A 15,058-nucleotide genomic window follows, 5' to 3' on the forward strand; every position below is an offset into this window, starting at 1 on the left:
TGGCGGGCGGAGCGACGCTGCATACAACTACCGTGACATCATCTTCAATGCAACACAACTCACAAAACACACAACAACAATGTAGGACGTGGAAGCCATTGTGTCCTTGCTTTCTTGGTATGTGTTTTTTTCTTCTTAGGTTCACTGTTTTAAAAAATGCTGCAAGCGTCCCTTAATATATGCGACACTAGGGATTAAGTCGCGCGAGAATTGTGACGATTCTCTCGGACCAATCAGCAGTCGTAACTAGTTTAGCATATTCCGCCCGGTTGTTGGCTCCGCTTGTTGGCCTCGATAGCACCACGATTTAGTCGGGCCAGAAAAAAGGTGAAAAAGTAGCCCCGGGCCAAAACTAGGCCAAATGGAAGCGCAACCAAAAACGGGCCCCGCACGGCTCGGCACGCTTAAAGCGAGCTCCGCGCTGCAGTGTGAATGGGCCATTACACTCCAAACTAGTAAGAACCTCGAGCTACAGAAAGAGTTCTTCAGAATTGGTTTGGCAACTGCTGTGTTAACTCGTGACACCCCACCTGTCCTGTCTATTCTCCGGCCGTAACTCCAAATAAACCTTCAGTGTTTGCCATCAAAGCTCCAGCTCTCCTCGTGTCTCTCTGAGTCCTGACTCTCCATTGCTACAGAAGTTTCCCCCACATTCTCCAGTTTTAGGAAATAAATCACTACAGTTTCCATCAAGGGTGCAGAATCAGGGTTAGGGTTAAACATAGCTTTTTATTTGCTATCTTACATCTTGCAGTAAACTGGGAAGATATTTACATTTGAGGTAGGCCTAACACATGTCTCTTTCCAAACATAAAAATAAAAGGTTTTCCTTAAAGATGTATAAATGTAAGATGAGGGAGACTGCTATGTTTTAAGTGACGTCTTCCTGTCTCTTCTGCCAGTTCCTGCTTTACAGGTAATAACATTTGATAATGCATTTACTAAAACATGCAAAGCCTTTCAATAGGAAGGAGTGGAGAGAGAACAACTAGTTGCTCCAGCTGTGAGTGCATGAAGTAGAAATGTCTTGTCTCTGCATCAGAACATTGGATTTCTATTTCAAACATTGAGTATAAGAAGTGACGCACATGTAAGGCAGTTTGGGAGTTATTACATGGATTTTTAAGTCAAGATTTAAGCTAGAATATGCCTTTTTATCCTCATTTGTAGCGATCTGTACCAACAAATGTGGATTCAAACACCCCCACACTTTAACCTTAACAACTGTTTTCAATCCAATGTGTTGGAGGCGAGTGTTTTAAGAGAAAAACCATTGAAAACATTCACAGACTGGAGGTGAAAGCAGGGCAGAGCAGTACAAGGCTTGTTCTGTTTCTCCACATTGTTTCCATTCTCCAGTGTGGAGCAGAGCCCAGCCCTTTGGCACATCAGAAGAAGAAACCCCACCCAGAACATGTCATCCGAGAGCGGAGGAGGAGGAGGAGGAGGAGGAGGAGGAGGAGGAGGAGGAGAGGAACAGAAACACTGCGGTGGAAGCTTTCCATGTCTGTCTATTCAAAGGCAGATGGAAGAGTCGGGCTGGTTGCAACCACATTGTTTTTAAATGTGCCATCGAGGGAAGAGGGTTGGAGGACGTTGACTGAACATTTCCAGCAACACCCACCTTTATATTCATAGTTACACACACCCACACTGAGTCAAACACTGGCATACCTCATCTGAAGGGTGCCAAACCTAGAAACTAACATCATCACGCTCCAGATTTCACACTGATTTGTTTTGCAGTTTACATTAGATTACATGATATGCAGCGTTTCCGCCAGACCAGGGCTGAGAGAGCGTCCACCCCGAGAGCGGGTCACGTTGTGTCATGTCACTTGAATTTTGAATTGAGCCGTCCCTTTATAGATACTATCTCTTTACGTATTAGTGATGGGAATTCCGGCTCTTTTTAGTGAGCCGGATCATTTGGCTCGCCCCACTAAGTAGAGCCGGCTGTTTCGGCTCCTAAACGGCTCTCCATGTCTCCACAGTTTACCACGGAGCCTCAGTTGCGCTGCTGCGAGATTCCGGCGCTCGCAGTTCACACGCGTGCTCCACTAGCACCCCCCCCCCCCGTCAAGGCTCGCCGGCAGTACACTTTCCGTCACAGGAACACGCTTTGCTGGCGGCGAAAATAATCCCACCAGACTCCTTTGCCCCTCCAACAGAGGGATGGCCTTGTCGTCATTTCAAGCAATAAAAACTCTCGAACTTCTCTCGAATTATTAATTTTTTTGGACGCCCTCGGCTCGAGTTCAGGGCGTTCTGAGCTGAATAAGGGCGTCAAATGACGGCAAGACGCCCCCCTGGCGGAAACGCCGGTGCCAAACCTATAAACTAGCATCATCACACACACAGATTTCACACTGCTTTGTTCTGCATTTTATATTACTGTAGATTAAATTATGTGTATTTAGCTGATGCTTGTATCTAAAAAGGGACTTACAATTCAACACATACAACCTTGTACGATGTGAGGGTCTAAGGACAGAGGGTGTCGTATTGTCATACTGATATTCTGTACAAACTGTGAAGTCCACTGAGACAAATGTAACATTTGTGATATTGGGCTATATAAATAAACATTGATTGATTGATTGATTGATTGATTGATACAGAAACAAACGATTAAAAAAAGCAAAAATATAATTTCTGGAGTACATTTGCTTTAAATAAGTCATCAGTCAAATCTTTCTAAATGCTATGTACATAATTTAGAATTATTTTATTGTATTATTTTATTAAAAATGGTAGTATTTATTTTTATATATTATTATATTATCATTTTCTTATTTTGTATTATTTAATTATTGTGATTAGTATTTTTCATATATTTATTTTTTATTTGCAAAGGTGCTGATATTTACAATTGTTTTAACTTTACTCAAAAGGTCAATTTAATAGATTTTTCTGAGCTTTCTTATAGATTTCATTTAATCAAAGAATGGAACTTGTTCTTGTGTTAAAACTAAAAGCTTAGAAAAAGCCAAATAAACACAATAGATCAATTAAGCACTTATCCTATTCTTTAATTGGTGAATTAGTTGATCACCTAATGTTTAAATTATGTATTTGGCTTAACTGTTAATTATCAAGAAAGCATACTAAACATACTTTGGGAAACTTGGATTATTTAAGGCTGTTTTCTAACGAGTTGACATCATCACTTTAATCTCTAGATTAGTTGATGTATCTTTAATAATAACAAATTATTGGTGTTAATATTGTAATCAATGAAGCAGCCATTGACCACAAACCAGCGTTTCCGCCAGGGGGGCGTCTTGCCGTCATTTGATGCCCTTATTCAGCTCGGGACGCACTGAACTCGAGCTGAGGGCGTCCAAAAATATTAATAATTCGAGAGAAGATAGAGAGTTTTTATTGCTTGAAATAACGAAAAGGAAAAAGGAGAGCACCGGAGCCTCGCAGTGGCAAAACTGAGGCTCCGTGGTAAACTGTGGTAACATGAAGAGCCGTTTGGGAGCCGAACGAGCCGGCGCTTTAAGAGAGCCGAGCCAAATGATCCGGCTCACTAACGTAAAAAGACAGTATAAGGCATAACAGTGATGACTTCTGTTTGTTTTGGTTTCACCCGATTCACCTTTACTCAATTTCTACTTATTCTTATTAAGTTAAATGTGATAGCGCAATCAATATCAATCCAAAGGCGCTTAAACTACTTAAAAATCAATCATCTGAAAGTAAAAACCTGCATATTAACAGCTCTGATTAAGGTAAGGATACTAAACACATTACAGAAGAGTCATGGAGTCTTAAAGCACTGATGAAGAAAGACCAAAACCATTTCACATATAGTCTAAATATCTGTAAAAAACTGTCTTAAAATATATGAAAATTCTCTTAACAAATGTCAAGTAACTCTTCACACTGGCCACACAAGTCCTTTGGGCTATTGCAACACATTCCTAAATTGCGCTGCTCAAATTTCAGCTCTTGTAATGTGTATACTTTAACAGGAATGTGGTTTTACTGTATGCCCTGTAGCCCCATATCTTATGTCATGCATTGGTAATTACATTAAGGCTGCAGCCAGATGAGGACGATTACGGAAACGCATCGAAATGGCTATCAAAAAAGTCTTCCGTCCACACGCAATAGGCACCAGAAACGTGTCCGTCCACACGAGACAGCTCAAACCGCTGGAGACGCTGTAGTACATATGCCGGGCCTGTAAGTGGCGCTGTACTTCTGCCACAAAATACACCAAAAGCACCGAAGAAGACTTCTAGCGCATGCATGGTTGCCATGGTTGCCCTTCTGTTTATTCTCCGCGCTGGATTTAGCAGCAGAGGTGGAGTTTCGCCAGTCAACATGTCCGTTAAAGTTGAAATCTTCCGGACAAAATTAGAAAAGTGCCGGTCAAAAGGTCTTCTTTTTTATTTATTGAGCTTTAAAACAAATGAATAACGACTCTATGTAATAATATAAGAATAATACACGGAGGACGGAGCCTCTCTTTTCCTCCCCCTCTCCTGACAGCCCGTCAGTATCCGTGGTCTCATGCAGCTGCTGATCCAGATTGAGTGACCCGACAGTACAAATAAACATATTTATAACTAGTTTAGGTAGTTTGAGAGGTAATTAAAATAGCTAAGGGTGATGATCTAACTTGAAGTGTGTGTTTTGTTCCGCTCATCGCTCCATCACAGCGGGCGGAGCTGCAGGTTATCATGCAGAGCTGCGTGTCTCCTCTCCTGCCCTATTAGACTTCCCTCACGTTTATGTCCATATCGATCAAATCTAGCTGGAAGCTCCTGCTGAGTGCACTGTCCTGCGAGATACCGGGACCTGGCTTGAAACACTGCGGCTATTGTGTCATCGTTATCAGGAAATGATTGCATAGGGTGTAAATACGGAACCGTTTGCCCCCAAGAGCGTTTCCCCCGCAGATCTACCCACCTTGGGACTAGTTTTCTGCGTTTCCGTGTCGGCCTCATGTGGCCGAACCGTCTATCTGATAGAGAACTGTAGCGGATACGACAGTTATCGTCCTCGTGTGGCTGCAGCCTAAGAGCTTTAAAGGTTGCACGGGAGTCTGGCTCTGATTATCTTTTGCTCATTTTCACAAACGTTATGATTTTCCAGCTCATATGGATCAAAAGATTAAAGAGCATTCGAGTGATCATGGATTATGGACAGAGACTAAAAAAAGAACATCAAAGTAATGTTGCATGAGAGCAAATGTGTGGGTTGTTTGTTACGTGATGAAATGAGAAATAAACTCAAACAAAATCCTTTTTCTGAAATAGTTACTTCTTAATTTTCAGCATTTATCCAGTTCTGAAGTTTCTAAAGTTTATACTTTAATTTTGAATTCATAGTATCTAGCAGGCATCATTTAAAACCACATTATATATTTATATTGTTACTGAAAGGTTAAAAAACTCCTATTGGCTAGCGCTCAAACACATTGTACGTGATACACCTGAACATCAGCAGGAGAGGACTCTTAGACACTACATACTGATATACACCTGAACATCAGCAGGAGAGGACTCTTTAAAGTAGAGACACTACATACTGATATACACCTGACGTCAGCAGGAGAGGACTCTTTAAAGTAGAGACACTACATACTGATATACACCTGAACATCAGCAGAAGAGGACTCTTTAAAGTAGAGACACTACATACTGATATACACCTGAACATCAGCAGGAGAGGACTCTTTAAAGTAGAGACACTACATACTGATATACACCTGAACATCAGCAGGAGAGGACTCTTTAAAGTAGAGACACTACATACTGATATACACCTGAACATCAGCAGGAGAGGACTCTTTAAAGTAGAGACACTACATACTGATATACACCTGAACATCAGCAGGAGAGGACTCTTTAAAGTATAGACACTACATACTGATATACACCTGGACATCAGCAGGAGAGGACTCTTTAAAGTAGAGACACTACATACTGATATACACCTGAACATCAGCAGGAGAGGACTCTTTAAAGTAGAGACACTACATACTGATATACACCTGATCATCAGCAGGAGAGGACTCTTTAAAGTAGAGACACTACATACTGATATACACCTGAACATCAGCAGGAGAGGACTCCTTAAAGTAGAGACATTTGCATAATATGGCCCCTTTAAAGGTTGTCACGCTTCTCCGTGTGTCCAGTGATGTTTGTGACCCGTGGCTGCCACAGTCCCCGTTTAGACTCTGCAATATAACTTTAAATACCCCTGAACACCAGCGGGGCAACAACAACCGAAATAAAGCCTTTATAGATGCTGCTTGTGTCGGACAGCAGCGATAAAACTGCACCATTACCTCAGGCATTCTCAGCCTGTTGACTCTGAGCTGCTGCCCACACTGACTCATTCTCTGCATATTTCCTGAAAGAGCGAGAGAAGAAGAAGAAGAAGTCTGGTTCTCCACCAAAAGTCCATAATTCAGGGATCATCAGTGTTGTTGACTTTACATGCAGAGTGAGTAGGTGGCTCTATTCAGCGTATTGCATTGTATTCATTGTGTGTGCAACTGGGGAGGAAATAAAGAGGTTTAAAAAGGACATTAAAATTCACTGAAACCCCTAAATAAATTAAGTTGTTGGCAGAGCCGCTCGGTTAATCAAAATATTATCAAATTTGAATAGTGGGCTAGTGCAATATCTAAATTGAATTTGACTTATTCTCTGCATTTAAAAAGGTAATCTACAGAATCCTTGTTTGGTAAATATTAGGGATGCACGATATTGGTTTTTTGAAACGGATACCGATAACTTCCTGCTTCTCAAGACCGATACCGATAACCGGTAATAATATAATATATATATATTAAATGTACCTGTAGTTTTTGCACACCTGGTGGTAAAAAAAAGACTAGTAGTGAGCAAATGACATGAGCATTACTACTATGAACAAAACAAAGCCAAGAACAGTTTTGACTCTTCAAAGCGACCATATTTATTTTCCCAAATAAATATAATTGAGTCAATCAGTCAATGACAATGTGTTTCCCTGAACAATGAGTGAACAATGAGTGGTCCATATTCCGTCTATCCATCGATAGGTAAAAGCCCCGGTAATTATCGGCCCGATAATCATCGGTCCGATATTAGGAATTATGACGTCATCCCGATAAACCCGATAAAAATATTAATAGCCCCGATAATATACAATATATTTTTGGGGTAAAAAAAAAGAGAAAAATTCTGCGGTGTGGGTGGATTGGGATGAGGGGCGCTTGTTTTTCACTCGGCTCCTCCCGTTTTGCCAGTACTGTGGTATTAGTGGTTTAGGAAGAGGGGAGTTTTTCACAAATCCAGCGCTCCCTAACTCATGCCTGGCTGTGACGTAAATGGTGTGCGGCCGTGAAGCCAGGACAGTAAACAAACATGTCGTCGGTAGTATGGGACTATTTCAAAGTTTCAGAGTTAGATAGTTCGCTTGCTATTTGTATTAACAAATGCAATGCAGAAGTTCCACAAGGAGGGAAAAAGGCAACAGGTACATTTAATATATATATATATTATATTATTATCGGTTATCGGTATCGGTATCGGTCTTGAGAAGCAGGAAGTTATCGGTATCGGTTTCAAAAAACCAATATCACGCATCCCTAGAAAATACCTCTTGGTATCGGGGCGTCAATCTTTACATAATCCTTAGAAATTACAATCAAAAGCTCTTTTGTTTAAACAGATAACTAAAGTATGAACAGCCACTTTGGCAGGATATTAACCACAAATGAGAAATGCATAGGGACCTTCAGTTTAAAGAACTTCAGGGCAGAACAGTTAGAGAAAGTGTTCTAGGGATGGAATTAGTCACATTAAATTAGATTAAAATAAATGAGTCGTTTGATTTATCACTTAATCATTCAATTGAAATGTTTTGTTGGAGATTAGGTTTTTAAATGCGAGAATTTCGGAGTATTGGACAAAAAAGTAACTTAAAGACTTCAACCTGCACACTGGGAAGCTGCGATTGGCAATTTGAAAGTATTTGTTAACATAATTTTACTAATTTGACCCAGGAGTAATATCTGCCAGTAACACAAACTGGCTCCTAACTACGATTATTTCACGCTGACTCAAGGACTTCTATAAGCTTCTAATCATTGGGTTCTGAGGTCAGTGTGATAGAGGTGAAAAAGATAAAGTATCTTCTTCTGTATTAAGGACAGATTGACGGCGTCTGAGTGTCTTTCAGGGGTCAAAGTTCACAGCTGATTGGTAATCAGTAGGACACGTTAATCCTTCAGACGTACTTTCACTCGCTTGTGTGTCAGTTTCCCTTTAATCAGGCAAAAACAATGAGCTGTCGATCACCATTGTTTGGTTTATATATTCAAACGTCATTAGTCACGTTGATGTGGGTTAAAACATGTTTGACTAAAAGATAAGCTAGCTGACTCCTAAAACAACAAAAAAGACAGCTGCTCTACCAACACTCTGTCTCTTCCTTATTCTACTTTGGAGACAAAAACATAGCTGATCGTTTTGTATTGAGCCCAGGCTTTAGATTGGTGCAGGAATGAGTCCTAAACCTAGAAATTAGTCAGCATTTAAGCACTTACAAGTTCCCTCGACTTGAAGTTAAATGGCTTTTTTAACGTATATTTGGTAAGATGACTTAAATAAGGTCTGTGTGGTTAATATAAGCCGAAGAGAATTTAATGTTTTTGTTCTAAAATACATCAGTAAAAACCCCACTGGTGAAATTTAAAACAGCGGTTGCTAACAAGTGTCTAAATTAGTCAACTAAACGTCATCAAGCCCAACATTAGCCACTTTTAGCTTAGCGGTGGTGACCTGAAGTCATGTGACCGAGCTGTAGTTCCTTTATAGCCCAACATTAGCCACCTTTAGCTTAGCGGTGGTGACGTGAAGTCATGTGACCGTGATGTAGTTCCTTAATAGCCCAACATTAGCCACCTTTAGCTTAGCGGTGGTGACGTGAAGTCATGTGACCGTGATGTAGTTCCTTAATAGCCCAACATTAGCCTCCTTTAGCTTAGTGGTGGTGACGTGAAGTCATGTGACCGTGCTGTAGTTCCTTTATAGCCCAACATTAGCCATCTTTAGCTTAGCGGTGGTGAGGTGAAGTCATGTGACCGTGCTGTAGTTCCTTTAGAGCTCAACATTAGCCACCTTTAGCTTAGCGGTGGTGAGGTGAAGTCATGTGACCGTGCTGTAGTTCCTTTATAGCCCAACATTAGCCACCTTTAGCTTAGCGGTGGTGACGTGAAGTCATGTGACCGTGCTGTAGTTCCTTTATAGCCCAACATTAGCCACCTTTAGCTTAGCGGTGGTGAGGTGAAGTCATGTGACCGTGCTGTAGTTCCTTTATAGCCCAACATTAGCCACCTTTAGCTTAGCGGTGGTGACGTGAAGTCATGTGACCGTGCAGTAGTTCCTTAATAGCCCAACATTAGCCACCTTTAGCTTAGCGGTGGTGAGGTGAAGTCATGTGACCATACTGTAGTTCCTTTAGAGCTCAACATTAGCCACCTTTAGCTTAGAGGTGGTGACGTGAAGTCATGTGACCGTGCTGTAGTTCCTTTAGAGCCCAAAATTAACTTTTTACTTCAGAAATCATAATGTGGTGTTAATATTTGGACATTATCCTGCTGAACAAAACGTGTAAGCATCATAAACTTTTTTTGACACAGAGCTTATATTCTGCAATTTTATCGAAAACCAATGGAAAAAACAAAGACTAAATGTCCTCACGCCGAACATTAGCCGCCTTAAGGTAAGCGGTGGTGATGTGTCATGTGACCGTGATGTAGTTTGTTTAAAGCCAAGTTTAGCATTTTACTTCTGGAGATTGCATTTACACTTCAACAATTACAAAGTGGTGTTAATATGATTATCCTGCTGAACAAAATATATCAGTATCTGAAACATATTCAAAAACCCAATGGAAAATCCCATTGTGTTTTAATGGAGGGAGCCCTTGTGTTATGGTCAGCCTACAAAAACACGTCATCACTGCACCACTCTATTGCTGAGCCCTGTGTGTTTCTCAAGGTCTGTGTGATAATGGATGTGTTGATGGGATGCTTTGTGGCTGGGATTGAGTCCCGCTGGCAGCCTGCCATCCACTCAGCCTCCCACAGTTTTTCCAGCGTCATCAGCCATAAACTAAAATATTATGGCAGACTGGGAACCTCTTTATTACCGAGGCACTGTCTAAATCTCTTAAGTCACTGAAAGGGTCTGGTATGAAATGCTTCATAATTACAATTAAAAAATAGACCACATAAAATATGATGGTATAGATCAAGTGTGGGTTGCTGGTAATATTGATGTTCAACTACACATTTTGTTGACATAATTGTTGACACTATTAAATTAATGTGGACCAACACCAGCAATAGTCAAAAGGAAAACTCTAAGACTAACTGGGAAAGTAAGGTCACTTTAAAATGCTCCAATTCACTCAGCAGGAGTGCTTTTAAAAAAGGTGGCACTTTTACAAATAACGGATTATGGTACCAAGGTCAACACAATACTTGTATATAAATAAACTTGTTTTTAGAGTAGCAATAACAAAATCCATATACTTAATAGCGGCTTTATTATGTTGATTAAACTGTTCCATTACATTTGCTAAAACAAATATTTGTAGTCTTAAAGATATCAGCCTTTTTTCAAAATGCAAATGTGTGCAGCGAAAAGCTCCAGTATCCAATCAGACCATTGGTTTGGTGAAGGTAAACTACACAATATTACGTTTCTATCATGCATGCAGAGATAGGTCGAACACACAACCGATCAAAATGAAAACAATTTGTCCTGAATTCTGTGTTATCGTCTGGCCTTCACTCGAAAAAGGAAGATCAGAGATTGTTCAGGTCAATTTGACTTTATGGCCCTACAGAATAACACAATTTGAAAACTACTTAAGTGTTATGCGTATTTAACGAGGCTTGAAAATCATAAATGGAACAATTACTGAACTAAAGTCTTCTATCTATTGCGCTGCTCTAAAGAAAAAAAGGCTTTGGGAAAAGCGTTGTACTCTCAGCCAACACGGCCCGAAAGAGATCATTTGCAAAGTAAGCTCTGACGAGCAAATGTTACTGGCTCACTGTGCCTCCTCTCCATTCCTACTTGCACTTTGGGAACTAACATTTTTTGCAGGATAAGCTTGCACATGTTGAGACGGAGAATGGCAGCTATGTTGTAGCCGTGAAACAAGTCGACCTCCTATTCCTTCACACAGCTTTCTAAATGTGTCACAGGGAAGCACGCCAAGGGGGAAGAACAAGGAAAGTGAACATTAAAAACAGGTTTGATGGCTCTCCTGCTTTTACCAGTGCCAGCGTCGGGCACCCTGTGGTGCCATGTGTTAATTATTCATTGAAGACTCCCAACACCTTCGGGTGCCTCTGACGATGGAAATGCTAAAAAAACTGATTAGTTCATAGAACTGATGGGGAGCTTGTGTGCAAAACGGGTGACCTTTACGGAGGCTATTAATGAGACCATTATTAAGGAGCAACCACATTTGTTTTGTCCTGTAGATTCAAATGAAATCAGAGATGAATGATGCATGTTTTTATCCCTGATTGCCAACATATTGGTCTTTGTGGGTTAAACACCAGGAAATATTATCCAAAGACAAGAAATGAAGTTGGTAATTTATCGTTTCATATTGCTGGCCCTTCGGGAGTAGCCAACTGCCAAAAACTGTTAATTATTCTCTATTTGTTGCAAGCTTAACTCCCTCAAAAACTTATTTTTCACCAACAAAATGTTTGCAGCTGAGTGTTAGTCAACAACAAGTCTCATGAGTTTAATTAAGTCCAGCTAAATAATCGAGTTTCAACACATCACACGCAAGAGTTTCGAAAGGCTAACAAACCCAAACAAGGAAATGACAAGGTACTTGTCTCGTCCTTTGATTTCTTTAAATGTAGAAACATACTCAAGAAATCTGTTTTTCTCAAACTAAGAAAGTAGGATAGTGCTATCCAAGGTTTTCCCTAAGAGAAAAATACATGTATTTCATTTGAGTGAAGACTAACTAGTTTAATTTTGGTTGTGGCAGGTTATCCCTATCAGCCAGTTTGGCAGGCGAACACTCAATGTTGACATCCCCATCATGCAGGGTGGAAGAACGCCCAAGGGAGGGGTGAAGCCTGAAACTCCTGTAACAACACTGGAAGACTTACCCATGGTGGTAGATCCGAAGTAGGCACACTCTGCTTCGATACTTTATCCTCATGGTCCAGGTATGCTAAGGCTCGGTTTATCCTGTAGTCCTTAGTGCCGTGGTTTTTCCTCCAATAGAACAACATGGCGAGTCCAATCAGAACCCAACTAAAGCTGAACTCAAAGTATCCCATGACGTAGATGGGCAAGATGACGGCGAAAGTCTTGACGAAAATAATCCACATTTGGGTGACATCAGTCAGAGAAGACTGAGGCCCGTCGTCCAGGTCTTCTGGGGACAGTGGCGGACCGATGTTGGAGCTTGTTGGGCTGCTGGGCGCTGCAATGGGTCCGTTCGCCTTGGCTCCTGGGGCCGAAGAACCCTCCATCCTGTTAGTCATTTCACCACTGGAACGACATTTTAAAAACACGAAAAGTTACACAGTCTGCAAAACACCTGAGCTCTGCTAAGTGCCCCGATAAACATTCCTGTTTGTCATGCAATATACTTATCTATGTAAAATTGTTATCCACACAATAAACTGTATTTAATTTTTTCTTAATTTACATTATTTTATTTCATATTCTGTGCAAGTGCAAGTACATAAAATATTCTATTTACATACAGACTTTTTGCACTACTTTTTATTTTGTATTTTATTATATATGTTGCATTGTTGGAGGAGCTCAGGTCAGAAGAATTTCATTACCATTTCTACACTGTAGCTTTGTGCATATGACAATAAACCCTTTGAATCTTGAATCTTTGAATCTTGTAACAAACCTACAAAGTCAAAGCATCAATTGTAGACATTTATTGTTGTGCATTCTTTTTTTATTGTATACCTCTTAATGATGTGTCCATATATCTGTATATATTAGATTGGGTTTTCAGGTCTGTATGTATGTGTATATATCCGTATTCTTTGGGACGGTAACCAGCGCAATTGGATTTCTCTGTCTGTAGCACACTCGGAGAAATTGACAATAAAGTTTTCTTTGACTTTTGCTCAGGATGCACGATATCTATCTCAAAAGGTTAGAAAATGACGACACAGTCATGCTGTAGTTATACCCAAAGGAATAAAACAACATTAAGCATGACAGAATAAAACAAGCCAACTGCTGAGGCTCATAAATGTACCATTGAGATTTTGTGTCTTACTAACTGGTTATTTGATTAGTGCCACCAACACTGATGAGAAGTGTAAGGACAGCACACCAGAGGGTGAATGTATAACATATTTCACTTCCTGTTAACCAAATATGTTATAGGTTCCAAAAATACAATTTAACAGTATTTAAATTATTGGTATATTAAAAAGGCTACAATAGATATCGGGCCTAACCCAGATTGAGGCTCCATGTTACAGTAACTCCCCTTCAACAAGTAGCCTATGCAGTAAAAAGTTGACTACACAACACCCACATTAGAGCCGAATATTACCTAACGGCATTAAAATAATACTCTTTTAGTCTCCAAAACATTTCCAAATGGCATATTAATACATGTTATTCCACTGTCTACCTTCTTGTCTGGGAGGACGTCATACGAAACTCCTTTGCAATATTAGCACATTTGTGTTACCTGTGGAAAAAGTCAGCAGTAGCTACTTCAAAAGTGAGAACGTAATATATCAATCGTAATGTTAGACAATCGTTTTTAATTCGGCATTCACGTAATACACCTACACAATTTATTTTCTGTAAGATTTTGACTTTTAAAAGTGCTTCAACATCTGCCTCCGCAGTCTTCTGCCATCAAAACACACGGCAACGTAAAGTGTACATTTGTTAACTAAAGTACATGTTTTACTGAAATATATTGTGTTTTGCTAGATTAAATATATGCCGAATACAAGATGACATTCTACTAAATCTAAATTGTGCATACGTTTTTGCCTACAGTGCGTAGAATTACAAATAAAGCAAATTATCTCTTAATTCCCAATTTTTTTGAAGGGAGTCTTTCGTGACGTTCTCTCCGCAAAGTGACACGTATCGGAGCTGCGTAAACCAAACACTAGCCGGAAAAAAACTACTTTTTTATCAAACAACACACTCACCAGTATCGACATTCGTCCTTCCCTTTAAAAAATAAAGTAAAAAATCACTCCTCCTCTCAAGTCCACAGCATGCCGAGCAGCATTAACTTAGATAACCCTGTCTTCCCCTTCAGCACATCTCCCTGTGAGGCGGACAGCCTGCAGGAAACTGTCATCGCGGGAAGAAGGTCAGCCTCAGACAGGGAGGGAGCTTCAAAACACAAACATAACGGCGGACCTGGGCGCCATCTTGTGGAGGGAAAATGGTGATTCTTCTCCAACTGTCAAAGTTTCACAAATACGATATTTGAGCAGTCTTCGTAGTTTTAATGTCAATTTAGTCCACATTTGACGATATGTTGTTATACCTAGACCTAGATATATTCTTAAAATCTCTCCCAAAACACATCCAAGACCAAACTGTCCATATTCAAATAACAAATCCAAACTCTCCTTGTTTCAAAACATTTTCTTTTTTAAATAGCCTAAATATAGTTAATATCAAGTCCAACAAATGGTTTTATTATAGGCCTAATAGTGGGATGTCCATCGTTTTTTATTTGTGTTGGTTTTCTTTTGGATCCGAACACACAAAGTTGTCTCAATGGTCTAACATTTTTATATTTTAACAAAAAGAATAGGCTAGGCCTTCAAGGTCCCACAAATTGTAAAATGCATTTAAGGGGTCAGGTATCAGTAAATGTGTTAATTTAGCTATATTTCGGGGTAATTGATCCTCTACTGCTGTCAGTTGCCTTGTTCCCACTCCCTATACAAATCATTAATTGTAGGACAATAATACAATTATTGGTATTGTCTTAAAAGTAGTCCAATTTAAATATATCAAATCTAAATTAAATGGTACAG

The 15,058-nt window shown here is 40.0% G+C and overlaps 1 protein-coding gene across 1 annotated transcript in view; it reads right to left on the bottom strand.

The window, feature by feature from the left end:
- esyt2a (extended synaptotagmin-like protein 2a) overlaps nt 1-14,390 on the bottom strand; it is a 57,598-nt gene extending 43,208 nt beyond the window's left edge. Inside the window, exons 1-2 of the mRNA XM_079650094.1 lie at nt 14,213-14,390; nt 12,167-12,554 (exon numbers count right to left, since the gene is read on the bottom strand). Of these exons, the coding sequence (XP_079506220.1) occupies nt 12,167-12,547 (381 nt within the window). The 5' untranslated portion in view covers nt 12,548-12,554; nt 14,213-14,390. The remainder of the gene's footprint in view (nt 1-12,166; nt 12,555-14,212) is intronic.
- Between the last annotated feature and the right edge of the window lie 668 nt (nt 14,391-15,058).

This window comes from Notothenia rossii (genome assembly GCF_949606895.1).
Source record: "Notothenia rossii genome assembly, chromosome: 9".
Taxonomy (NCBI): domain Eukaryota; kingdom Metazoa; phylum Chordata; class Actinopteri; order Perciformes; family Nototheniidae; genus Notothenia; species Notothenia rossii.